This window comes from Onychomys torridus, chromosome 3, assembly GCF_903995425.1.
Source record: "Onychomys torridus chromosome 3, mOncTor1.1, whole genome shotgun sequence".
Classification (NCBI taxonomy): domain Eukaryota; kingdom Metazoa; phylum Chordata; class Mammalia; order Rodentia; family Cricetidae; genus Onychomys; species Onychomys torridus.
Window position 1 is genome coordinate 112,881,669 of NC_050445.1, and position 26,115 is coordinate 112,907,783.

The 26,115-nt window shown below is 44.5% G+C and overlaps 1 protein-coding gene across 1 annotated transcript in view; it reads right to left on the reverse strand.

The window, feature by feature from the left end:
- Cfap92 (cilia and flagella associated protein 92 (putative)) overlaps positions 1 to 26,115 on the reverse strand; it is a 60,526-nt gene that overhangs the window by 11,716 nt on the left and 22,695 nt on the right. The window contains exons 6-13 of the mRNA XM_036182806.1: positions 24,272 to 24,415; positions 23,146 to 23,218; positions 21,939 to 22,060; positions 18,257 to 18,409; positions 12,111 to 12,295; positions 8,592 to 9,496; positions 5,408 to 5,602; positions 1,130 to 1,427 (exon numbers count right to left, since the gene is read on the reverse strand). Coding sequence (XP_036038699.1) covers positions 1,130 to 1,427; positions 5,408 to 5,602; positions 8,592 to 9,496; positions 12,111 to 12,295; positions 18,257 to 18,409; positions 21,939 to 22,060; positions 23,146 to 23,218; positions 24,272 to 24,415 — 2,075 coding nt within the window. The remainder of the gene's footprint in view (positions 1 to 1,129; positions 1,428 to 5,407; positions 5,603 to 8,591; positions 9,497 to 12,110; positions 12,296 to 18,256; positions 18,410 to 21,938; positions 22,061 to 23,145; positions 23,219 to 24,271; positions 24,416 to 26,115) is intronic.

Sequence of the window (26,115 nt, forward strand, 5' to 3'; positions counted from 1 at the left end):
CCTATATTGATGTAATTATTTGGAAAAATAATATATGATCTATGCTGTGGGATGTTCAAGTATGTCAAATGTGTTGCTCTGATTGGTTAAAATAAAACACTGTTTGGCCAGTAGCCAGGAAGGAAGATAGGTGGGACAAGCAGAGAAGAGAATTCTGGGAGGTGGAAGGCTGAGGCAGGGAGACACTGCCAGCCGCCACCATGACAAGAAAAATGTAAGGTACTGGTAAGATGTGGCAAAGTATAGATTAATAGAAATGGGCTAAATATAAGAGTAAGAGCTAGACAATGGTAGGCCTGAGCTAATGGCCAAGCAGTTTAAATAATGTAAGTTTCTGTGTGTTTATTTTATAAGTGGGTTGTTGGACTGACAGGGCTTGGCGGGGCTGGAGAGAAGGTCTCCAACTACAGATCTAGGCAATAGAACTATTATTCAGCAATTCTAATCCTAAGTATTAGATCCTAGAAAGCAACTGCATAAACTTGGCAGATCATGTATTGTCATAGAGCTATAATACCTTTAAGTTGCAGAAGATAAGAAACGATACAAATGACCACCAGTGAGTACAATGAGCACCAAGACAGCACAGAAGAAGGGGAACTTGGGGGTCAAAGTGGAGCATGGAGGCAGGGGGTGGGGAGGGCTTCACCAAGACATCATGAGCAGACAGATGCAAGTCACACTTTACATGTTTGTATTTCCAAGACTGTGGAGCTGGCGTGGGGTGAGGCACTGCTCTTGGCCATGCAGGCCACACAGCACCGATCTTCCACCACCTCACCATCCTCTCCACGTTCTCTCCTACAGGCTGGTTTGCTTTTTATGCTGCTCAGACAACTTATGACGCCTGTAACAGCTCTCCTGAAATGAACACTAGGGCCGTGCGAAGTGCTCTGTGCCTAAGCTCACTCCTTCTCACGCTTAAGAAGAACAGCCAAGGTGAGCGGGACTGGACCAAATTCTCTGGCATAATTCAGCCCTGCCTCTCCTACTGCTGGCCTGTCCCCCCAATGTCCTGAGCCAGAAGGGCAAGCATAAGCCAGAGGCATCTGGCCTGTATCTCTTACTGGGCACCAGAATTCCCAGGGGATCTGGGAGCCTGAGCATTGAGGGGAGAAAGAAGGTTCACCTGAACAAGGCTATCCCTATGGACTTGGTTCTTCAGCAGCATGTTGTTCCGCCACTGCAGGTACTTCTCCTGGTGGGTCTGGATGTCCCCTGGGAGGGTAGAAGCCTGGCGTTGGATGTTCTCTTCATTGGGAGTGGGCTGGGGTAATGCGGCCAATGGCTTTCCATCTGTGAGTTCTTCCTGGGAAACGGGTATCCCAAACTCTTGGCTCAGGTCTTTCACCATGGAGGAGGAAGGCAGCAGGTCTCTCATAATCACCTCCTCGAGTCTGGTGCTGTTGTGGCAGATGTCATGGATCCTGAAATGAAGAACGGCCAGCCATTCAGCCTCACCTGCATCATCATCCACATTTCACAGCAGAAATGGAAGTTTGGGTTGGCCAGGGGTGCCGGGTCAGAGCTGGTTTAGTTTAGCTAAGTTGGTCTCCTGATGGATGCTCTTTTCTCCTTTCCTCTAAGCCTACTAAATGTAGGGGCTGCCCACCATATGCACTGAGTGTTTTTCTGTGACTGTGGCTTTATCCGTGGTCCTCATCAGTCCCACACCCCACTAGGGAGCCACCCCAACAAGCTAGTTAGCCCTTGGCAGGTAGATCTCAGGGTCCTCTTGCACCAGAGAGGAAGATGCGATCACAGCTCACTCCTGCACAGAGCTGAGACCTGAGTAGCAGTACTACCTCTCCAGAACAAGGACTTCCTGTTGGTAGCAGTGGGCCACACTTATGTTGCCCTGCAGTAGACCTAGGATCCACACTGACACTGTCTGGGAACTTCTATGTGCTACTCCATGTCCCCACTGTTTCCCAAGTCTGAAATGAGGTATGTACCTGAATCTGTGGACCCGTCCCTTACTTAGCCTTTCTGCTTTCTCAACCATCAGCAACAAAGCAGAGACACAGTCCCCATGGTGGCAGTGCCACGTTGGTCACTTTTCTTGTTGCTGTTATCAAACACTTAGTAAGAAGCAACTTAAAAGCAGGGGATTTGGTTTGGCTTTCAGTTTGAGGGGATGTAGTCCCTTGTAGCTGAGAAGGCATGGATAGCAGGAGTGTAAGGTAGCCGGTCACACTGCATCCACAGGCAGGACACAGAAGGAAATGAATGATGGCATAAGCCTTCTCTCTCTCTCTCTTTTTAAATCCAGTCCACAACCCCAGCCCCTGGGGTGGTACCACCTACATTCAGGGCAAACCTTCCTTGCTCAGTTAATCATTTTGGAAAGACCATCACAAACACACTGAAAGATGTTTCCCTGAAGATTCTAAACTCCACTATGATGGGGGAATTCCTTCTGTACACTGTGAATATGTGTTGCTCTGATTGATAAAGAAAGCTGGTTGGCCTATGGCAAGGCAGCTTAGAGGCAGGGTTTAATGGGCTGAGTTTAAGTGTAAGAGCTAGTCAGTAGTAAGCCTGAGCTAATGGCCAAGCAATTTTAATTAATATAAGCCTCTGTGTGTTTACTTGGCTCTGAGCAGTTGCAGACTGGGTGGGATACAGGAAAACTTCAGCTACACCACTACATTGACAATCAAAAATAACTGTCACAAGTCCAACCCTTGTAAACTTGACTGCTAAACACATCACTTAGAAATTTTAACATTCTACTCCTTGATCCTAAAGTCTTATTTTTATCTCAAAATCTAAAATGCATTTAGTTCACCTCTGAAAGTCTCCATAGTGTTTAACAGTAGTAGAATTATTCAAAAGTCCAAAATTCAAAGCCTTTTCTGAGACATGAGGCAATCACTTAACTATGAACTCCTTAAAAATAAAAAACAAGTCACATGAGGCAAATATATAATGAACCAGAATAACATTCCCATCCCAAAAGGATGGGACCAGACCAAAGCAAGTCCAAACCCAGTAAGACAAACATCAAACCCTGAGGCTCCATTCCTAGCATCTGAAACTTAGGACAGAATTATCTGAGCTCCAAGCCCTCCAGCTCAGCCTCCAGAAGCACATTAGAGTTCATGGACAGATTCCACCAGGGCTCCAGTCCTCCAGCTCAGCCTCCAGTAGCACTCCAGCACATTAGAGTTCTTAGACAGATTCCACTGTGCACCAGTAGCTCTCCTTAGCTGACTTCCTGTGGTCTTGACATCTCCAACATCCCAAGATCTCCAAAAGTTAGCCCTTACTGTCACAGCTTCATGCAGTGGTCTTCAGGACCTCCCTGCAGGAACTCCAACTCTGCCACTATTGGACACGGGGCTTCTCTGTAATGGAGCTAATCTTTGACAGCTACAGATGTTTTCTCAGCCACCCTGCCTGCCACTTCCTACGCAGACCAAACAGCACATTTTCATCTTTCTGCCCGACTTGTTACTCTCTCTCAATGTTGACCCAAATCAGGACAGAAAGCAGTAACTACTGCACAGCCTAGATGCTATCCTATCCTGGGTTTTCCTCTGTCAAACAAAGTAGCCCATCCCTTTTTTTTATTCAACCTTACCAGAATACAGCCAGATTCTTTGCCTAAGTATAATATGAACGACCTCTAGGACATTAGAGTGCTTGTTTCTGTCTGGAACCTCACCAGCCAGGCCTCAAGCATCGACATTTGTCTCAGCTTTCTGGACTTCCAAATTCCTACCAGACTGGCTCATTAATCTGCTTATGGTGTTCTATGGTTCTCTGGCCCCCAGCTCCAAGCCCTTCCACATTCTTCTCTTGAACAGTTACAAGGACATGTGAACCACGGTTCGTGTTTATCACAGCAACTCTCACCTCTCAGTACGAATTTTCTGTGTTAGTTACTTTCCTCACTGCTGGGGTCGGCTCCTGACAAGGCTTAAGGAAGGAACTGTTTACTTGGCTTACACTTTGCGGGGAGACAGTCCACCGTGGTGAGGAAGCTGGCCACATCATGCCCACAGTCAGGAAGCAGAGAGTAAGAATGTTGGTACCTTTCTCCTCTCTATCCAACCCATGAGGTGGTACAGGCCACATTCAGATGTGTCCCCCTTAATCAGTTAACCTATCTGGAAACACCTTAATAGACACACCTAGAGGTATGTTTCCACAGTGATTCTAAAGTCCATCAAGTTGATAATTAACATCAACCATCATATGGCAAGCACCTTTAATCCTAGCACTTGGAAGGCAGAGACAAGCGGATCTCTGTGAGTTCAAGGCCAGCCTGTTCTACAAAGTGAGTTCCAGGATGATAGCCAGGAACACATAGAGAGACTATGTCTCAAAAAAAAATTAATCATCACAAGCATCTAATACAAAAAGTACTTTGTGAACAGTGCTTGCCTCCAATATAGTCCCCAATTATATTGCATCACTTACCAAAATAGACAGTCTAGCCTTTACAGCTAACACCCACATACTAGAACATCACAGACCCTTCCCTGACTGTAGGAAGGTGAAAGCCTTCTCTGCCCTGAATTCTAGTTTCATTGCTCTTCCTCCTGAACTTGTACTCCCTTAATCCCCTACTCCCCTTCTTCTGCTTCACTAGTTCAACAGCACTAGCAGAGGTCAGATCTTCCTAAAAATAGGAGGATAGAGATTACAGCCTACCCCATGCTTAGGAGAGGCTGTCAGGGTAAGGGCCAGTGGCTCTTCAAGGTCAATCTGCGCTATCTCCCCTGATGCCCTACTGCTCTCCTGGGCCCCAAGGGATGCACAAGGACTGACTATGCAGCACCCATGCATCGCTGGACTGCCCGCCCAGCACCCATGCATCGCTGGACTGCCCACATAGCATCCCTGCATCACTTGTTCCATATGCCCAGTTCCTTCTGAACTGGGGTCTCACCGGGTTCCAGCACCTCTCAGTCAGTTGGTGTGCAGAGGGATGTGAAACCCTCAGGACACCTGGGACAAAAACAAAGCTGACAGGCAGGGAGGGCCATAGCAAAGGAGACATTTTACACAAGAGCTGGCTCTTTGGCAACAGGCTTTCTCAGCAATAGAGAGGGAGCGTGGGACGGGGCTCAGGGCAGAAGCAAAGGGAAGCATTGAGTCAAAGGAAAGGCTCCAGCTGATATTGCAGTCCATACCCCCAGTTTTCACTGGAAATAATGCTTTGACCAGCTGCTCCCTCCTCAGATTCTTCCAGAATGTGTCCAGGGGAGCAGACAGAGCAGAACTGCTCAGTCTAGTGGTCAGTCCTGTTCCCGCTACCATGCTTTAATATATCTCAAGAGAATCTGCATCTGTTTCTCCTGGAGCCTGGAAAATTCAGGGCATTCTTGTCTGCTGTCCCTATGGCCCACCTGATCTTCAGCTAGTGGGATGCCCCTCCTGTCCCCTCCACACTCACCTGACCAGTGCCTGAAAAGCCATGCGTGGCACAGCCCCACGAACATAGAGCGCTGGGTACCGCAGGAGCAGCGACACGGGCCGGAACAAATGTACATGGTACAGAACGGTCTCCAGGTCAGCATACAGGCGATTGCGGAAGAGCAACCTGGAGTCGTAGAGCACCTTGCATGGTGCTTGATTAGATGTCGCAACCCTAGGAAGGAGGAGGATCAGCATTGCCCATGGGTCCTGGGAACACTTGATGCCTTTGCTCTGACTAGCAGGTGTTTCCTTTTACTCTGATTTGTTTAGAAGCAACTGTAACGGTAGTTACACACTTGGTAGACCCAGCCTGGGACCCTAAGAGCAGTGGTGGCCGAGGCTGGCTGCCCACATTCCTGCTCCTGTGTCTCTCCCTGATCTTGGTACTCCAGCCATAGCAACCTGGCAGAGTTCCTAAATACAGACCACCCTGTGAGCACCCTGGGTGCTGCTCCTACACCTTGAAACCTGGTGTGGTCTGTGCCCAACCTCCTGTTCCCCCGGGAACCTCTCCTTAGTCACTATAGTTCCTCCTTTGTGAAGTGTGTGGGTCATTTGCCAAGCTTTCCGCATAGATGTTTTTATTGCTGTCATACCGATTCATGGGACTTCTGTTTACAGTTTCTCTTGGCAGCCCAGGATGGCTTCATCATGATCCCTTCCTATATCCCCCTCCTGAGTGCTGGGACCACAGGCCACATGCACACCATGCTCAACATGGGACTTTTTTATGCAGTCAGGATTGCCAACTTTGTTCCATACACTGGAACTATTTCAGTTTGTTGCTTTTATTTTCAAACATTTATAATGTTCTGTTGAACAAAAATGACTCCTTTTAGTGTAGCAAAAAAAGTGTCATTTTCTATGTTCTTTGTATCTTATTGAAGAAATTTTTCTCTAGTCTGATGTCATGAGTGTATTTTCTTAATTGTCGTTTAAATTTTCAAAAATTGATTTAACAAAAATATGAGCATGGTGGTTCACATCTGCAACCCCAGAACTCAGAAAGTTGAGGAAGGGAATTCATGCAGAATTAAAAACAGCCTAAGCTACTGAGTTACAAGACAGCCTGGGTTCAAAGATAAACTTTTTTTCTCAAAAAAAAATTTTTTTTTAAAGATCAGACCATTATAGTCTAGCTGGTTGTGCTTAATCAATCACAGAAAAAGAGTACTACAGATCCCATGCAGCACACCTGGAAACAAAAGCATACAAACTGAAAAGGGGGAGAAGTCACCCCTCTTAACATGATAGCCTATGTAGAAAACAACAAAGAATGTACCAGAATAAAGATGAACAACTCTTTCATTCAATGAGTTGATGATTTATGAGTTTATGCAGATCAGTTATGCTTCTGTAAAGGATCAAAGACTATTTGGCACCTAAAATTTAGTGTAGAATTTTCAAAGTAACAAAAGTATAGGGTGGAACAAGATCATGGTTGCCGGGAATTAAGGACCTTGATTATAGTGGCTGCCTAACTCATATGTGACAGACTTCGTGTGCACATGTCCATATGGCACTGTCAGAAACCTGTGTTAGCTATCCTCTCAGAGCAAAGTTTGTAAGGGATACAGAGGGTCTCTTGGTCATATTTTTTAGTGTCTTGTTAATATATAATTACCTCAAAATGAAAAGTTTAAAACCTACATAGAGGGACCAGAGAGATGACTCAGTGGTTAAGAGTGCTTATTGATCTTGCCGAGGACCTGAGTTTGGGTCCCAGCATCCACATGGTGACTCTTAACCACCTGGAACTCCAGTTCTAAGGGACCCAGCACCCTCTTCTGTCTTCCATGAGCACTGCACATGCAGGGCGCACAGACATACATGCAGGTAAAGCACTCATACACATAAAATGAGATAAAATAAATTTAATCAAAATATTAAGTCACTTAAAAAAACTATATAGATTTTCTTTTTCTTGTTTTTGCTTTTCAAGACAGAGTCTCTCTGTGTAGCCTTGGCTGTTCTGGAACTTACTCTGTAGACCAGGCTGGCCTCAAACTTACAGAGATGCACCTGTCTCTGCCTCCCAAGTGCTAGGATTAAAGGCATGCACCACCACTGACCAGCTTAGATTTTTCTTTTTAAATAGCTGAGTTTGTTTTTATAAGTGTCTTGAAAGGAACTTACTTTCCTTTTCCTATGGAGAAAAAAAAATTATCCAAACACGATTTATTCTACTATTTTTTCTACTATAGATACCTATTTGTGCTTATCTGCTGTTTTTCTTTTTTGAAATAGAGTCTTGCTCTGTTTTACATTACATGTCTTACTGCAGATCATACTACAGTCCACATTTTGATGATCAGTTGAAGGAGATTTGATTTCTACTTTTTGACTATTATATATTATACATTCATTTACAGACTTTGGTATGGATATAAGTTTTTGGTTGTCTTAGGTATACATCTAAAGAGAAGCAGAGAAGCCATGTGTCTCTCAGCTTGTCAGCACATCAGGACAAGCCCCACAGTGGTAGTGGTAAGGTCCTCTCTTGGGTAGACAGAAATTACTTCTGGTCTCTTATGTTAGTACATGAGGTCTGGGGTCATGAAATCTGCCCTCCCACTAAAGGAGAATCAAAACAAGTAAAACCAAGCACACAAGGAACCCTCTCTAAGAGCCATGTTCTAAATCATCCCAATTTTTGTTTCATTTAGAAACGCTTATGCATTGCTGGGCAGTGGTGGTGGTACACACCTTTAATCCCAGCACTTGGGAGGCAGAGGCAGGCAGATCACTGTGAATCCGAGCCAGCCTGGTCTACAGAGTGAGTTCCAGGACAGCTAGAGCTGTTACACAAAGAAACCCTGTCTTGAAAAAGAAAAAGAAAAAAATAAGTTTATGTATTATTATGTGTGTGCACCATGGCATGGCATATGTATGGAGGTCAGAAAACAACTTCATAGAGTCAGTTCTTTCCTTTCACCTGTGTGTGAGTTCTGTGAATTTAACTCAGGGCACCAGGATTACACAGAAAATACCTCTATCTACTGAGCCAATCCTAAATCCCCCCTTCCCACTAAGACAGCTAGGTCGCCTATTGTCAGTATCTAGAGGACATTGAATCTGACCTTGGCTTTGAAACACCTACTCCATTTGCCTTGTATCCAGAATGCCATGGCTTTACTTTGAAGGTGACAGAGTCTGCCTACCTGCTCTGGTAACTGTCCCACAGCCGCCTCAAGCCGTGTTCTGCCAAGCCTTCTAGAATAAAAAGGTGAATCTTTCCATCCAGTAGGTGGAAGCCAGTGAGCACATCTAGGTTCTGTCGCTCTTGGATCCTCACACGCACCCTGAAGGCCGACAGGATCTGCTGGATGTCCTGGGCAGGATAACTGTCCAGGTCCAGGGCTTTGGCATTGATCATGGTGATATCCTGCAGCAGGTCCTCTAGGAGGACCAGCTTCTTGGTGTTGAACACAAAAATGATGCGTCCGAACTGGGTACCCATGAGATCAAGCTCAGGAGCTGTGAACCAAGCACTCAGGGGCACTGCAATGTCCACTCGGAGCTTGAGTAGAGAGTTGGCCTCCAGGTAGTTGCCCATGGGTACTGAGCTGTGCTGGAGGACATCTGCGGGGGCCTGGAACCCTACAGACTTTCTGTGCCTCCTATCCTGGTTCCTGCTGGCAGACTTTGGCTCACAGTTATGGATGGGGACAACCACGTTCAAGAACTTATGACCAAGGAGGAGTTCAGCAAAACTGACCCGGGCAATCCCATAAGGGTCCCATGTCTTGTTCTGGGACTCAAAGGGGTTATTCTCTGTGTCTTTGGGAGAGATGAAAGCTTGGAGATTGAAGTAGGAATCCACGGGGTCCTCTCCAAACAGGGCAGGCTTCCGGGTGTATTCCTCTGACTTTCGGTCCCTGTCATGGACTTCAACCACCATAGGGGGCCCTTCCAGGTATTCCCTCAGGTCACTGGGGTGCATGCCCCCAAGGAAGATGACATTGATATCCTGGAAAAATACATGAGTCCCATGGGGCTCCCTCTTGGTCTCATGAACTGGAGTGTTGTGGAACTGGTATCTGCAGTACACAGGGGTGCACAGCTTCTACAAGAAAGCAGGAGAACAACAAGTTACACTCTACCTGTGTGCACAGCCTCTCCAAGGGAGCAGGGACAGCAGGTCTCACTCCACCTGTGTGCAGGTAAATTGAAATTTTTAGCTTGACTCTGGCCAAAAACATTTTATAATAAAACAATGAAAATTCTCCAAGGACTTGGACAAGACCCAGCATCTTATAATATGACATTCCAAAATATCTATGATATGATCAGAATTACATGACACAAAAAAAGCCAGGAAAGAGAATATCAGCAGATGCCAACTCTAAGATGACTCAGAGGTTGGAAATGTGAGGTTTAAAGTGTGCTATTGTGGCCATATTACAAGAAGTAACAGCGGACTTCATTCAGAGTGTCTGCCAAGGTCACAAGTCTTGGCAGAAAGTACAACAAAGAACCAGCAGAAACCAAACAAGAGATTAAAATCTCACTGGATAGTCCTTAAACCAGAATGGAAACAAACAGTAAAGGAAAAAGAGGTGAACTTAAAGAGAGAGCATAGAACTACAAAAGACTAACAAGGAAAAGGAAAGAATTCTGTGAGACAATTGCAGTAATGTACTATTTGTACCATCAGAGTCCCAGGAAGAGAGAGCAGAAAAGACATAAAAAAGTGATCAAAAGGAGTAATACTTGGAAATTGCTTCACTTTGAAAAAGACATAATCTCAAGGCTCAAGACAGTCCATTCAATCAGGTTTAGCTCCAAAACCTCACATCTAGTCACATCCTCATTGAACTGTTCTGCTTAGTTCTATTTTCAAAAAGGGGGGTGGGCAAGAGCATCTTAAAAGCAACTAGGAAGTGATGACCTGTCACACCAGGAGAAGAGCAGTCATGGAGGCAAGAAGAGAGTGACAGTTGCTACAAGAAGACCTCATCAATGTAGCGTACCAAACCAGTGAAGATGCATGCCAGGGAAGAAGTGAGATGGATGCTTGTTCCCTGAGAAGAAAACTAAGATCCTTTGTTTCTAGTGACCACACTTTAAAAGATGGCTAGTGCAGCTTCCGCTTGTAAGACATTCTAGCATACGCAAATGAAAGATGAAGGATGAGCCTGCCTTTTCTGGGAACTCGGTGGAGAGTACAAAGCAGTACCAGCAAGGGTTAGCCATTTCAACCGGCACAGAGAGACCTGTGGTTTCAATGCCAGTTCCAGAGGAAGGGACAGGAGCCCAGCATCATCATGACAGGGAAGCTTGACATCAGGCAGGCCTGGTGGCTGAAGGAGCACACTGAGAACTCACATTGAAACCACAAACAGGAAGCAGAAAGGGTGAACTGGGAATGGCATGGAGTCTTTGGACTCTTGAAGCCCACCCCTGTGATATATTTCTTCCAACAAGCTTCCTCCACATCTCCTAAACCTCCTCGAGTAGACCCACCAGCTGAGGACCAAGAATTCGACTGCCTGAGACTGTGGGAGACATTCATTCAAATCACCACACGTCATAGCTTCAGAAAGAGAAAAAAGGATCCTACAGTCTTTGAGGAAAGTAACTATGTCTTCAAAATGCTGAAGCATTGATTTTCAACCAACGAGTCTAAACCCAACTGTGTGGGCTAGTTGTTTCTACTTTGGTTGGTTAGTTTGGTTTGGTTTCTTTGGGGTTTTGTCAATTTGACACAAACTGGAGTCATCAGGGGAGTTGGAATATCAGTTGAGGACACTCCTCTATCAGATTGGCCTGCAAGCAAGACTATAGGGCATTTTCTTAATTAATGATTGATGTGGGAGGACTTAACCTAAGCCTACTGTGGGTGGTCCTATGTTATACAAGAAAGCAGGCTGAGACATCCTGGTCTATGTAGAGTTCCAGGACAGCCAGGGCTACACAGAGAGACCCTGTCTCAAAACATAATAAAAGAAAATAAATAAATAAATAAAGATATCAGGCCGAGCAAGCCATGGAGAGCGAGTCAGTAAGCAGTGTTCCTCTGTGGCCTCTGCTTCAGTTCCTGCCTCCAGATTCCTTTTTGAGTTCCTTCCCAGGTTTCCCTTAATGATAGACTCTAACTTTTAAGATATAATGGACCCTTCCCTCCACAAATTGGTTTACTCAGTGTTTTATCATGGCATTAGAAAGCAAACTAAGACACCAAACCAGTTTCCCAAGTATGAGAAAATGGAATATGAAGATATTTTTAGAATGTGAAATAATGTGGTGGTGGGATATCTACTAAAGAACGTGTGTCAGCCAAACTAAAGAGCAAATAGAAGAAGAGGAAAACAGTCCTAGAAACCTTGATCCAGAGAAGAAAGAGGGAAATCCTCAGCTACACAGTAGCACTGAGCCTGAAGGGTTTACAACAGCAAGTACACATCTGGGTGCTGCTGCTGTGACAGAGAAACCCACACATTTCTGAACAGACCAGTGATCTCCATTTGTATCACACTTAGGAGCAGTGAAAAGTCTCAGGTTGGGTGGCTCCAACTCTCAGGAACCTCATCTTTTTATGTCTCTCTACAGAATCCTAAATGGTAAGCTGTGGGTGATGTTTCTTGGCTTGAGTACCTGAAAAATGAGATGGCACACAGTAGCCACCTGAGTGGGATAAGGAGGTGCACTTAATGAGAGAAGCAGGTATTCATTCTTACCTCCAAGTCATGAATGGATAAAGGCTGGATCGGAAGGCAAGAGGCACACCTGATCTTTATGGTCAAGGGGTTCAAGTCTTGTTTTTGCTCTTCAGTCATGATAGGAACTTCGGTTTTTAAAGTCAAAAAGCAATCTAAAATGTCGGCAGACTTCTCACTGCCACGAGTGATGACCGTTTGCCAGCCTAGAAGGAAACGTACACAGCATTAGCCCCCTTAACCCACAATGGCCAGAAACAGGTTCTCATCAGAAACCTGACAAGATCTGATGATAAATTCATAACCACAAGGGGTGCTAGCGTCTTTGGTACAGGAAGGTACTCTGCGGGATACCAAAAGAGAAATGCAAACACCAAGGCAGCTACCAAACCTTGGATTTACAATGGTGTCCTGCCTGCAAGATATACTAGAGCAATGGTAGCACAAAGCTTGTAGGAGTCACCAGCAATATCTGACTTAAGGCCCACTCCATGGAATGGAACCTATACTCAATGCTACTTGGGTGGCTAAGAACCTGAGACCAGATAGCCCAGGGCTAAGATAAAACTAAATACTACTGTTCTGGCACTACCACTAGAAGACACAACATTGCATTGAACTGGAAGCTCAGACATCACCCTCACACCCCCACCAAAGCCACTTTGAGCGTCTAATAGCCTTAAGTCTATAGGCTAAGAAAGGAATAACAGTGTCAGGAAGCGTACTGGTCCAAATTATCAAGGGGAAATTAGATTGCTTCTCCACAATGGAGGCAAGAAAGATTATGTCCGGAGTGCAGGAGATCTTTTAGGGCTAGCAGGTCCTGTGATTAAAGTCAATGAGTAACCACCACAGCCTAATCCAGGCAGAATGAAAAGGGTACAGACCCCTTCAGGAATGAAGGTGGGGGCCACTCCTCCAAGAAAACAATTAAGACCTGCTGAGGTGTTCAATGAGGATGGAGGAAATACAGAATGGGTAGTACAGGAAAAGGTGGTTATAAACACCAATTTGGGTCATGGGACCAGTGGCAGAAAAGAGGATTATGATTGGCATGAATGTTTGTTGTATTTTGTTAAAAATGTGTTTGTACAAATATTTATGTTTTCTTTCCTCAATTTTTTTTATCATGCAATGTAATTAACATCAATTAAGGTGGTATCAGTGGTTATTGTATTTAAGCTTGAGATACTAAAAGAATGTCCCCCAAGGAGCATTGTTACCTTTTCTAAATTTATAATGTTTTTTCAGTTATACATGGAATAGTTACATCCAGTTAGGCAAAAGTATAACCTGGTTAAATATATAATGCATTTGTAGTTGTATATCTGATAGTTACATCATATTAGGTGTAATTATGGTTAAATATATAATGTTTTTGCAATTGTACATAGGATAGTTATATCATGTTAGACTTAATTATGGCTTGGTGATTGCTGTTATCTGGAAATTACATGACATAAAGAGATAATTGTGTGTCAAGTTGACAAGGGATGGATTTGTGTTATGAAATAATCTTTTTATACACTGAGAAGATATCTTTGCCAGGGCTCCTTCTAATTGGTTTGAAAAAAGAACTGACTGGTAGTAGCTAGGAAGAAGATAGAGGCAGACACCAAAACACAGAGGCTGTTGGGAAGAAGGGTGGCGTCTGAAGAGTCTTGAGTCAGACTTGGAAGAAGCAATATGGGAAGTTCATAGATGAGGTAAATGAGCCTCGGGGTAGCACATAGATCAATAGAAATGGGTTAATTTAAGTTATAAGAGCTGACTGCAGACAAGCCTAAGCTATTGGCCGATCATTTATAATTAATAATAAGTCTCTGTGTGGTTATTTGGCAACAGTTGCTGGGACATAGAAAACTTCGCCTATAGACTTGTGATTGCTATTCTTGGTTGTTAACTTGACTGTATCTGGAATTAACTAGACCCAAGTGGCTGGGTATAGCTGTGAGGGATTTTTTCTTAATTAAATCATTTGAAGTGGGAAGACCCATTTCTAATCCAGATCTTTGAGGTGGGAAGATCCACCTTTAACCTTAGCCACACCTTCTACTGGCAGCCTATATAAGGGCATGAAAAAAGGAAGCTTGCTCTCTGTCCTCTCTCTCCCTCTCTCCCTCTGTCCCTCTGTCCCTCTCCTCTCTCCGGGATGTAACTTTCAGCTACTGCTCCAGCACCATGCTCCTTGTAATAATAATAATGGACTAAGCCTCTGAATTGTAAGTAAACCCCCAATAAAATGCTTTCTTTCATAAGAGTTGCCTTGGTCATAGTGTCTCTAAACAGCAATAAAACTATGACTAAGACAGAAGTTGTTACCAGAGAGCAGGGTATTGCTGTGACAGGCCTGACAATCCTCCTTTTTGGTGGAATGTAGACTTAGGGACTTTACATTAGGAAAACAGTTGAACATTTAAAGTGGTACTTAATGGGCCATACTAGTAGGACCCTAGAAGACAGTGGTGCTGAGACTAATGTAAATTATAACAGATTCACCCAAGGAGTTTTACAGGGAAGAATATTAGTAAGTGGCCTAGAAACCGTTCTTGTGATACTTTAGCAAAGAATGTGGCTGCTTTTTTGCCCTTGTCCTAAAAATCTGCCTGAAGCTAAATTGAAGAGTTTGGGATTGAGGACTTTGGCAGAGGAGATTTCAAGTCAACCTCGTATTTATTGACTGTGTTATTTGCTAGTAGTCACTCCTAATGCAGATCTACAATGAAAAGGAGCAAATGGGGCAAGGAGAAATATCAAATGCACAGTTTGAGGAGAAAAAGAGCACCAGTGGTGTAACGGAGCAAAGTCCAGTGCTCGAGAAGCTTAAAAAGCTTCAAGCAAAGCCTTAGTGCTAGAAGGAATAAAGGGAGTGGTGACCACAGAGCAAGACCCCACCCAGCTAAGCTTCCAACTTGTGAAAAAGAATTAAAGAAAGCTTAAGCAGTGAAGGAAACTATGAAGAGATATGACTGTGTGTCAAGTTGACAAGGGGTGGAACAGAACGCTGATACAAATGTAATTGAACAAGGTCTAAGTTCCAGACCCAGCAAGCAGCAGAACTTAGTAGCTTCAGCCACCTGGTCCTGGCTTTAGAGACCAGGAAGAGTTCATGGACTCTCCCCCAGTGACTAAGGAAAAATGCTGAAGCCAGGCATGTGTCAGAGGTGTTCCTGCATGGAGGCCCAAAGAGGCCATTGTGTGAAGCTGTGAGGGTGAAGCCTGGATTGCACCAAAGACCCCAAGATGTTGGGGATGCCGAAGTCGTGGGTTATCTGCTGAGGAGAGCTCAGAGTGGGAGTGGAAGCAACCCAAGGGAGAAGCATGTTGCATTCAGCAATGCTGCAACAAGTTGGAGATGTGGAGAGCACTTTGGCCTGAATCATGGAGATGCAGAATTTCAAGGTTTCCCTGTTGGTTTTCAGTTTTACTTGGGTCCAGCTTTTCCTCACTATGCTCCCCTTTCCTCCCCAGCTGGATGGCAATGTATATTCTGTGCCATTGTATGTTGGAAGTCTATGATCTGCTTTTTTATGTTGATTTTACATGAAGTTACAGTTAGATTTCCATGAGTCTCAAAGACTTTGAACTTTTAAGTGGTGCTGAAACTGTGATAGACTATGTGGACTTTTGAAGTTGGACTGACTGCATTTTTTTGCATTATGATATGGCTACTAATCTATGGAGGCCAGGGAGTGGAATGTGTTGGTTTAATAAGAATGGCCACCATAGGTGCATATATTTGAATGCTTAGTCACTAGGGAGTGGCACTGCTTGAGAAGGACAGAGGTGTGGCCTTGTTGGAGAAAGTATGCCACTGGGGGTGGGCTTTGAGGTTTCAAAAGCCCAAGCCAGGCCCAGTGGCTCTCTCTTTTCCTCCTGTCTATGGATTCAAATGTAGAACTCTCAGCTGCTTCTCCAGCACCATGTCTGTCTGCATGCTGCCATGCTTCCCACCATGATGATAATGAACTAAACCTCTGAAACTGTAATCAAGCCCCACATTTCAAGTAAACTGGGAAATGCCCACAAGTGGAATGTTGAATGTCAACATTCCAAACTAAAGTCTAAGCTCCCTAAGAGTACTGAATTTTTATTATTTTATCCTGAGCATCTAAAGGTAAGGTGCATATTTTCTGAATCACTCTGAGTATAGTATAAAGTTCTGGTGCACATGTGCCACCCACATAGAGACGACTGGTCCAGTTTGTGGCTTCTACACAGGTAAGTGACTATACAGCCACTGTTCTAGATCTATGCCACAACAACAGCATCTGCTGTCCGTGTTCCTTCTCCATGCTGGCCACATTTCAAGTGCTTAGTGGCTGTGTGGCTGGAGGCTAGCAGACTTGGAGCCTGGCCTTCACTTCAGACAGTCCCACTGTCAAGCTGCAGTAGGCAGCTAAATGAAAACAAAATGCTAATGAAGGCAAGTGACATCCATATAGGTACCTGGAGCTGAGGGGTAGGCACCTCTTTAGCTGTGGTCATTAAACAGCTATCTGAAGAGAATGTGATAGGCACCTGTGGCATATACTCTATTTCCCTTCCCACCCAGGGCACATGAAGAATATGCAGCAGCACCTACAGGTGTCAGTAGCACCCTGTTCCCAGTTATGATGACAAAAAATGCTCCGACCCTTATCAAGTCACCCTCATGAGACACAATTTCCTGAAAGAAATACCCTGCTGCTAAGTGAAGGAAGGAGAGGTGAGCTCTAAACAGACATCACTGTCACTTGATCCTTGAGATGCTCTTCTGAGGTTGCTATCATTTTTACTTTATGGAAGGGAAACCGAGCTTCAGACATGTTAAGCAATCGCCCAAGGACTCTGATCTCTTACCCTGTAGAGTCACAGAACAGCACTGAGGTCAGGCTATGGGGCTAAGCTAAGTTCCAAGTCCAGGCTGCTAACTCACCCCAGCCCTCCTTTAATGTAAGAGTCCATGCCTAAGCTCAGGATCTCCCAAAAATCCCACTGGGAACCAACTGCTGTCTTCTATGATAGTATAGAAAACCTCTGGCCTAACCTAAAATAGAAAATGTTTACCAAACAAAATTGTATGAGTTTTGGAATGGATAATCTCAGGCTATGACTTCACGTTGAAAGCCGCTGGCTCTGAGTCAAGGCCATTCTAATTGACCGCCACCTGCAGTTGCTGTAAAGGATTGGGATTCATCTCTGCTCTCCCAATGATCTGTCACCTCCCTACCAGCCACTCAGAGTCACTCTGTTGGCAAGATCTTGTCTTGAGCAGTTTATACATGTTGTCTTCTGTGACCCTTTGACTGGACAGGTATGGGGGTTGGTGCCATCTCAGAAGGGAGCCTGCACCTCTACAAAATAGCCAGTGGAGGGCGCATACTCCTCTTGAGCGTGAAAAATAGTTTGGGAAAGGTTTGAAATTATTTTCTCTAAATAGAAAAGAAAAAAAATTCCCCCACATTACTCTTTTTTAAAAAATAATTTAATCTAGGGTTGGGGATTTAGCTCAGTGGTAGAGTGCTTGACTAGCAAGCACAAGGCCCTGGGTTCGATCCTCAGCTTAAAAAAAATAATCTAAAATGTATCCTGAGATTGCATCAACATATATGAATATAATAAATGTTTATTGGTTGTCAGAAGGTGGAAGCATAAATTATAAAACATGGAACATCTTACAACTCAAAACAATCCAGTTCTTGCTTCACTACTGACCTGTATGTGCTGGGTAGGTTACTTAGCACGATTTTTTCTCACTAGAAAACCATGGTGACAATGAGAAACCCAGGCCCCAACACCATCCTAAGCCCGTCATGTGAATGGACAGAATCTTCTCATGAAAAGTAAATGTCACAAATGGTCCATATAAACTGCCCTTTACGTCAATGAGGACCAGTAGGAAAGCAGCCACTAAAGAGTGGCGCCTTATTTACCACACAGAACCATGACAGTTATTCTCACGGGTTTCCTTGTACTTTGGAGTCAAACACTCACATTGAACTCCTGACTCTACACTGGTAAGCTGGGTGATGTTGCAGGGTAGCTAACCTCCCTGGGCCTGTGTTTCTTTCTCTGTATAGTTGAGAGATTCCTGAGGTGACAGTGAGGAAGAAATGAGGGACAGAGCAAGATCTCAGTCACCACAAGTGTCTCAGAGGTGAGCATTCTAAGTATGCGTTAGCTACCGGCAAGGAGAGGCATGACAGAGAGCTGGATGGAAAAGACGCTCGGCTTCCAGGCGGTTGCTGTTGGCAGCTTCGGGTCTGCTTCCTCCTCCGTCTGATATTTCTTCACTTTCTTTGGACTTTTCTTCTTCGCCTCTGAATCTTTCCCTTTAACTTTCGAACCAAATGAAATAAATGTTAAGAAGGGATTTGCCATGCTTCGATATATACGTTCACATATGATATAGAGATCAGGATGGTTCTGGAAGCTCCTAGAAATCAGGGTTATCTTTTGTACTGCTGTCTCTTCCTCACAACCAGAGGGATAGCTAAGCTCAGGTGACAAGCCATCATCAGCTATTGGCAAGTGTGGAGTGAAGGTGTCCCCAACCCCTCTGAGACTAAGGTCACCATGGTGATGACACTGTACTATGCTCCAACTGCTTAAGTCACTGAGTCACAGAACAGCGCTGAGGTTGGGCTATAGGGCTGAGCTAAGTTCCACGCCCAGTTCCACCTTCCTATGGATACCTCATCTGTCTAATGACAGCAGTGTGTTGGGAAGAGAACAGGAGCAAAGAGGGAAATGCTCAGCTCAGCCGGGCCTGGTGGTGCATGCCTTTAACCCTGGTACCCAGGAGGCACAGGCAGGGGGACTCACAGAGGTGAGTTTGAAGCCATCCCAGTATACATAGAGAGTTCCAGACCAGCCAGGGCTACATAATGAGACCTTGCTTTCACATGTGCATGCGTGCACACATGCAAAAAAAATAAGAAAAGAAAAGACAAGAGAGAGAGAGAGAGAGAGAGAGAGAGAGAGAGAGAGAGAGAGGAAGGAGGGAGGGAGGGAGGAAGGAAGGAAGGAAGGAAGGAAGGAAGGAAGGAAGGAAGGAAGGAGAAAGAAAAAGTGCTTAGCTCAGGTTGATCTCAGCCAACAGCACAAGCTGTTAGCTTGGGGAGCATGACAGCCAGTGGAAAAGTCTAGAAAGTCCATGGGAGAGTTGATTGGAGCCAGAAGGGGCATTTCAAAACAGCAGGAAAGCAGGGGATTTCAGCAAGTTGCAGAGACTGACCATTTTCAGCAGCTGAAATGGCAGCGCTATCTCATACCATCTCCAAAATGAACTCCAGAATAAACTTCAGAATCATCGAACAGCCTCTTGAGCCAGCACTGGCATCATCCAAGGAAGAGTTTCTCAGGTGTATAGCATAATATAAACTAGAAAGAGGCAGTGAAGTAACTTCTACACAAAGCAGGAAACCACAAGTGAAGTCAAAGGATGTCATAAACCCTGTCTGGGAAGGCTATCTACCACTGACATCCATAACTAGCAGACTGTGTGCAGCAGGTCATGTAAAGTCGGGACTGTACAAGCCTCTACAATACTGCACAGCCACACTGGAAGCCAAGGGTATAGAGCCAGTGAGGCTGAGCACTGGAAGGGGGGAAGGGAAACCCTCAGCATGGATCCCTGGGGTCAGTGAAGCCCCACCTAGACAAGAAACATCCAAACCGGGCACAGACAACTGTCTTATTTATCCCCAAGTCTCCCAAGCAATAGGAACACAGTGGTCACTGTAATGGTGTCAGGGACAGCAAACCACTTGGGAAATTCAAGTGTCCTTTGACAAAATGGGATGATGGACAGTGGTATATTTATCTGACAGGGTGCTCTACAAAGGTAGGAATAAAGGTAGTGTCCTTACATATGTGGACATGAGTAAGCCTCAGAAATGAAGCTAAGCACAAGAGCAAGCTGAAGGCGTTGGAAAGCTTGAGCAATTTCCACTCTTCCCAGGGATAAAAACACTATGTTATTCAAATGTGAGAGAGCAAGTGGGTTGGAGGAAGGAAACAAGAAAGGTATGGCCCTCGAAAAGCAGGATGCCGTGAGCACTTACATTGTACCTGTGATCTTTTGTTCCTTAAAAAAGGGAAAGAGGGAATAGGGAGATGGCTCTACGGGTAAAGGACTTGTCCCACAAGCATGAGGACCTCAGTTTGAATCTCTAGAACTCACATAAAGTCAGACACAGTAGTACAGAGCTGTGGTTCCAGTGCTCTCAGGGAGAGATAGGAGAGACAGGAGGGTCCCCAGAAGCCAGCTATCCTGGTGTATGTAGCCACAAAGAAAAAAGAGACCCTGTCTCAAACAAAGTGGAAGGCAAGGATAGACTTCCAGGGTCAACCTTCTGACCTTGAAATGTGTACTGTGGCATTCATGGAACTACAAGTGTATGCATGAGCTTGCATGCATGCATGCATGCACGCGAGTGTGCACGCGCAGACACACACACATAAATATACACATGTAGAAAAAGCAAGAAATGGTGAAATATGGCAAAGTATTACATCCTAACTTGTGGCACATAGTTGTTATATTTTCTGTGGATTTTTTTCTGTCTTCACTCAAAATAAAAGGAATGGTTGGAAAACCCTCACTAAGCTGAAAACACATTTTCTAGAAAAGAGAGCCTTCTGGAGGACTTGAGAGATATTCAAATGTGAGTGTGGAGACCACACCTCAAGACTCCAGCACCCAAACAAGATCTGGATGATTGGCAGGGGAGGAAACAGCTGTAGCAGCTACTCAGGACTAAGGTGAAGCAACCCATCCAGGAAAGCCTCAACTCCCACTGGACACCCATCTGATTAGCTAAGATACAGTGAGAGGGTCTAGGCTAAGAATGAGCAGGTAGATTGTCTTGGGTTTCTGTTGCTATGATAAAATACCATGACCAAAAGCAGCTTATGGAGGAGAGGGTTTGTTTGGCTGACAGGTCATAGGCCATCATCAGGGGAAACCAAATTGAGAACTTAAGCTAGCAGGAACCTGGGGCCAGGAGTTGAAGCAGAGGCCATGGAGGAGTGCTGCTTACTGGCTTGTTCTCCTGGCTAGCTCTGCATGCTTTTTTATATAATGCAGGACCACCAGCTCAGGCATGGCACTGCCTGCAGTGAGCTGGGCCCTTGCACATCAATAGTCATTAATCAAGAAAATGTCATATAGGCTTGCCTACAGCAAGCTGATGAAGGCATGTTCCCAGTTGAGGTTCCTTTTTCCAGATGACTCTAACTGTGTCAAGTTGGAAGAAAACAAAAACAAAAACAAAAAAAAACCTCAACCAGGACAAATGGCTTCTGAGGATTCTTGTTGCTCTGCAGGCCAAGATTTCATTGTATGAGACAGCCCATGGCATAAGATGCTGTACCCTTCATCTCTCCAAGAAGCAAACCATCCATCCCTTGTCTATCATGAAGAGTTTTTCCATAACCCCAGCAACTTGGAACCTACCCCAAACACAGCACTACCATGCAGTGTTCCAACTGTTCATTGGGAAGTTTGCTCTAGAGAGCAGACATTTTTCATATCCACATTTGCATAATCATGGAATCATGGACCAGTAATCCAAAACTATTGATGGACTAGAAAGAAACAAAATTCTGTGGGTGAGTGGATGGACAGACAGATGGGCAGATGGACAGACAGGCAGATGGATGGATGGATGAATGGATGGATGGATGGATGGATGGATGGATGGATGGATGGATTGACAGATGTGAAAGTGTATATAATACAGTATAGTATCTAACATTTTGTTAGATGCTGAACAATTTTATTCAAATACCTTAAATTTAAATATTTCACAACTTTTCAAGTCTATTTATGTTATAAAATATCAAAATCCCATCATAACTTACTTTGAGACTTTTGTTTTTCTATCATGTTTGTTAAGCTGCTCAATGAGGCTTTCTCGATAATTTCATTGATCTCCATCATGGTTGTTCCAGCCAAAGAAACAGGTGTTTTTGCCAGGGTCCGTCTAGAAAATCCTCACAGAGACAGGATAGTGAAGAGAAGGCATACAGGTGCCATGTCTTGAATATGCTCCCTGGTCCTTACTTACTTCTTAAAAGGATATGCATGTGAACAGTCTAGGGATTTTTGTCAAATGTGGATTATGCCTCAGGAGCCTGGGGCAACCTGGGACTCATTAAGTCTACCAAACTGTCTAGTAACCATGACCCAGGGGGCCATGCTTGCATGACCAAGGTTCAAACCAACTAGAAAATATGAAGAAAAATAATATATTCTTAAAGTAGCTAAAACTATGAAACATCTAGGAACACTCAAGATTTATCCACAACATCTACAGGAGGTAAATATTAGCTCTGTGAAAATCTGTAAAGAGGATACATTTAAGTAAAGGGATATGCCATGATCATGGGTGGGATAACATCAAATAAAGGTCAATTTTCTCAATTTAATATGACAATTCAATGAAAAACAATATTTAAAAGTCAAAATGGTCAGCTAGACATGATTGCATTTACCTTCAGACCCATACTCAAGAGGTTTAGGCAGGAGAGTGGCTTGAGCTTGAGAGTATAAGCCTAACCTGAGTAGTGGAGAGACTGTTGCCAAAGAAGACCAAGCAGAGGAAGCCACCACCGCCTACTGCATGTGGTCCCGGCTCTCTTCATAGCACCCCAGACCCACAGCTGTACTTCCAGTCTCCACCCTGCTTCTCCAGAACCAGCTTGGCTATCTGAGGACCCAGGATGGCAACTTTCTGGAACCCTGGCTGAGGCTCCACAGACTGAGGCTGCAGGCTAGACTCCTGGCTGCTTCCAAATGCCAGCTTTCTGACTTAGTGAGACTCAGTGGAGGCCATTGCTGCCTTTTTCAGAGATTGGAGATTGACCATCTACATAGAGGGTCTGTCTTGGAAAGGCACTTCTGCCAAGAGCACACCAGCTCCCTTTCCTTCCCTGGTCTTTCCCTTTCCCTAGGTTGCTTCAGTTCTACCTTAACCAAAACCAGCAAAAGAATATACAATGACTCAGAGCTGGGCTGGTGAGAAGGGGCCTTATTCTGACACCAAGTAAACAGCTCTCTTTTCCTTACCGAGATACAGAGGGGTCTTCCGTCTTGAGTGACTTCTCACATTCTTCACTGTTCTTAGAAGAGCTTTCAGGCTCTGCTTGGTGAGAATCAAACGTTAACAAGAGTCTCCAAGCTTCACTCAGTGCTGGTTCCCAGCAAAGGATGTCCCTGCTCCTGTCAGTGACATGTCTGCTGGCAAAGGCCTAAGACAGCAGCCTTCAGAAGCAGGATTTCTTAACGAGTGAAGGACACACCAGATGAATTGCAATTATTGGATGAATGAAGGTGAGTGGAAGCCTACCCACCAAGGAGGAGGAAGGTCTTCTCTATGTGGAAAGTGTCACTTCCATTCTGCTTATCAATACATTGTGGAATGCTGAAAACACTCCAAGAGTCTCAAGTTCCCAACTACAGAAGAGGGTTAGCCAGATTACAGACATTTCAGATAAAATACTACATATTACTACATAGCCACCACAAATGAAGTTTATAGAAAGTTCTTAAGGACATGGAAGCTGTTTGTGATGATATACAAACCCTCTCAGAAGACAGAAGTGCTGTGTGTATCTTGGGTAAACCCACATGCTAAAAACAAAAATAAAATGAGTCCTAGAACAAAAGAAGAGAGATTTGATGTAACAAGACAACCAAAATGTCTCATCCACAGCAATTGGCAATGGGATCATAGATTATTTTCCTACTTTTTTAGACTTTTCTATAGTGGCTGGATTTTCTTTTAAAATTAGCTTCCAAAGCCCAAAAATGTGTTACTGTTGTTTTTTTTTTGTTTGTTTGTTTGTTTTGCTTTGTTTTTAAGTCATGAAACAAATATCCATTAAATCAGCAGCACACTGGCTTACAGTTGCAATTCCAATATTTAGGAGGCTAAGACTTCACACTCAAGGCCAGCCTGGCCTACTGGCCTACATAGTAAGTTCTAGGCCAAGTTAGTGAGACCCTGACTCAAAAAATCAAAAGAGGGAATGCAAATGGGAGAGAGACAGGGCAGGGAAAGGGAGAAGAATCAACCATCAATATCAAGACTCTCAGGGGACCAAGAGCAATGACTAGATGGGCCATGGGATGCATACTGGCCTGCCTCCTGGCACAGTGCTGAGCTCAGGTGCCCACAGCCATCACTCCTCACCTTGTGGAGACTTCAAAGGTTTTTCTGCCTTTTCTTGGTCACCTGGTGGGTTCTCTTCTTTCAACTCCTCGGGAACAACGCTGGGTTTATGGTTGGAAATTGTAGACAACCTTTTCTGACTTAAAACCAAAAGTTTCACTTCCTCTGGAATGAGAAAATGGATCCATCAAAAACGCCCAGTCCTCTGACACCTTCCATGGACATACAGCAGAGGACAAGAGGATTATCTATGACACTGCCACCAAATACTTAGAAAATGGGTCACACATCTGTTAGGGCTGAGTGCTTGTACCTCAGCACCCCCTGAGCACCTGTGTGTGCTACGCCACTGGATCTCCACACTTCACTGCAAGGAAGGAGTTGCCATGTTCCTCATCTATACATGAGGAAACTGATACTTAGGTAACTTTTCCATATCAGAGTCCTTAGAACAGAGGTTATCAACTTATGGGTCACCACTATATCAACTATCCGGCATATCAGATATTTACATTATGATTCATACCAGTAGCAGAATTACAGTTAAGAAGTAGCAACAATAATTTTATGGTTGGGGGGAAGTCACCACTGCTGTGGAATAATCCTTCTGTACACTGTGAATATGTATTACTCCCATTGGTTAATAAAAAGCTGACAGGCCGATAGCCAGGCAGAAAGTATAGGTGGGACATCAAGACACAGAGGACTCTGGGGGAAGAAGGTCAGAGTCACGGGGAAGCCAGCTAGCTGTCAAAGAAGCAGGACATATAGAAGATGAGGTAGGAAGCCATGAGCCACATAGTAAAGCATAGGTAAGAAATATGGGTTAATTTAGGTGTAAGAGTTAGCTAGTAACAAGCCTGAGCTATTGGTCGATCATTTATAAGTAATATTAAGCCTCTGTGTCAGTTATTTGGGAGCAGACAGTCAGGATGGGAAAATTTCACCTACGTGCCACAACATGAGGAACTATCTTAAATGGTCAAAGCATCACGAAGGTTGAGAACTACTGCCTTAGAAGAACCAGGACCACATGCAGTCCTTGCCCCTAGGCAGGAAGCTGCATCCCCAGGCCAGTCTTTCTGTCAGCATGGAGTCTTCCACTCATGACAGTATCAAGCACTCCATGAATACATTGTCAATGTGTAAGTGAATAAGGGAGTAAGTGAAGATCATGGAAACGTCAGGAAAGAAGTAAAAAAGAAGCTAATTCTGACTCATTGTTGAAAGGCAGATAAAATTTTTGGAGAAAGTGATAGAAATGAAAGGCCTCCAGGATGTGGCCAGCTGCCAGAAGGAAGCCCTGTCAGGAGTTCTGAGTGAGGGGGTGGGTGCTTCAACAACAACAACAACAACAACAACAAAGGAACCTGAGCCGGGTGACGATCCCAGCACTTTAACCCCAGCACTCAGGAGGCAGAGCCAGGCGGATAGATTTCTGTGAGTTTGAGGCCAGCCTGGTCTACAGAGTGACTTCCAGGACAGGAACCAAAACAACATGGAGAAACCCTATCTCAAAAAAAAAAAAAAAAAAAAAAAACAACACCAACAAAAATGGAGCCTGAGGGAGCAAGTCCTAAAAGACCTTCAGTGAAACACCAGGATCAGTGGAGAGATACTGGCCCTGGAAGCAGGAGAGGACACGGGGTGGGGAGAAAGACACTGAAAGAGTGAGGGTTGGTGCAGACAGCTATAAGGCAGAGTTCCAGAAAACCCACTTCACCTTAGTTTTTTGAGACAGTCTCTCACTGAACCTGAAACTAGGCTGGTGGTCACAAGTCCCAGGGACCTTCATGTCTACCTCCCCAAAACTATAGTTGCAGGTGCATGTCACCACTCCCATTTTTTTCCCATGAGATTTGGAA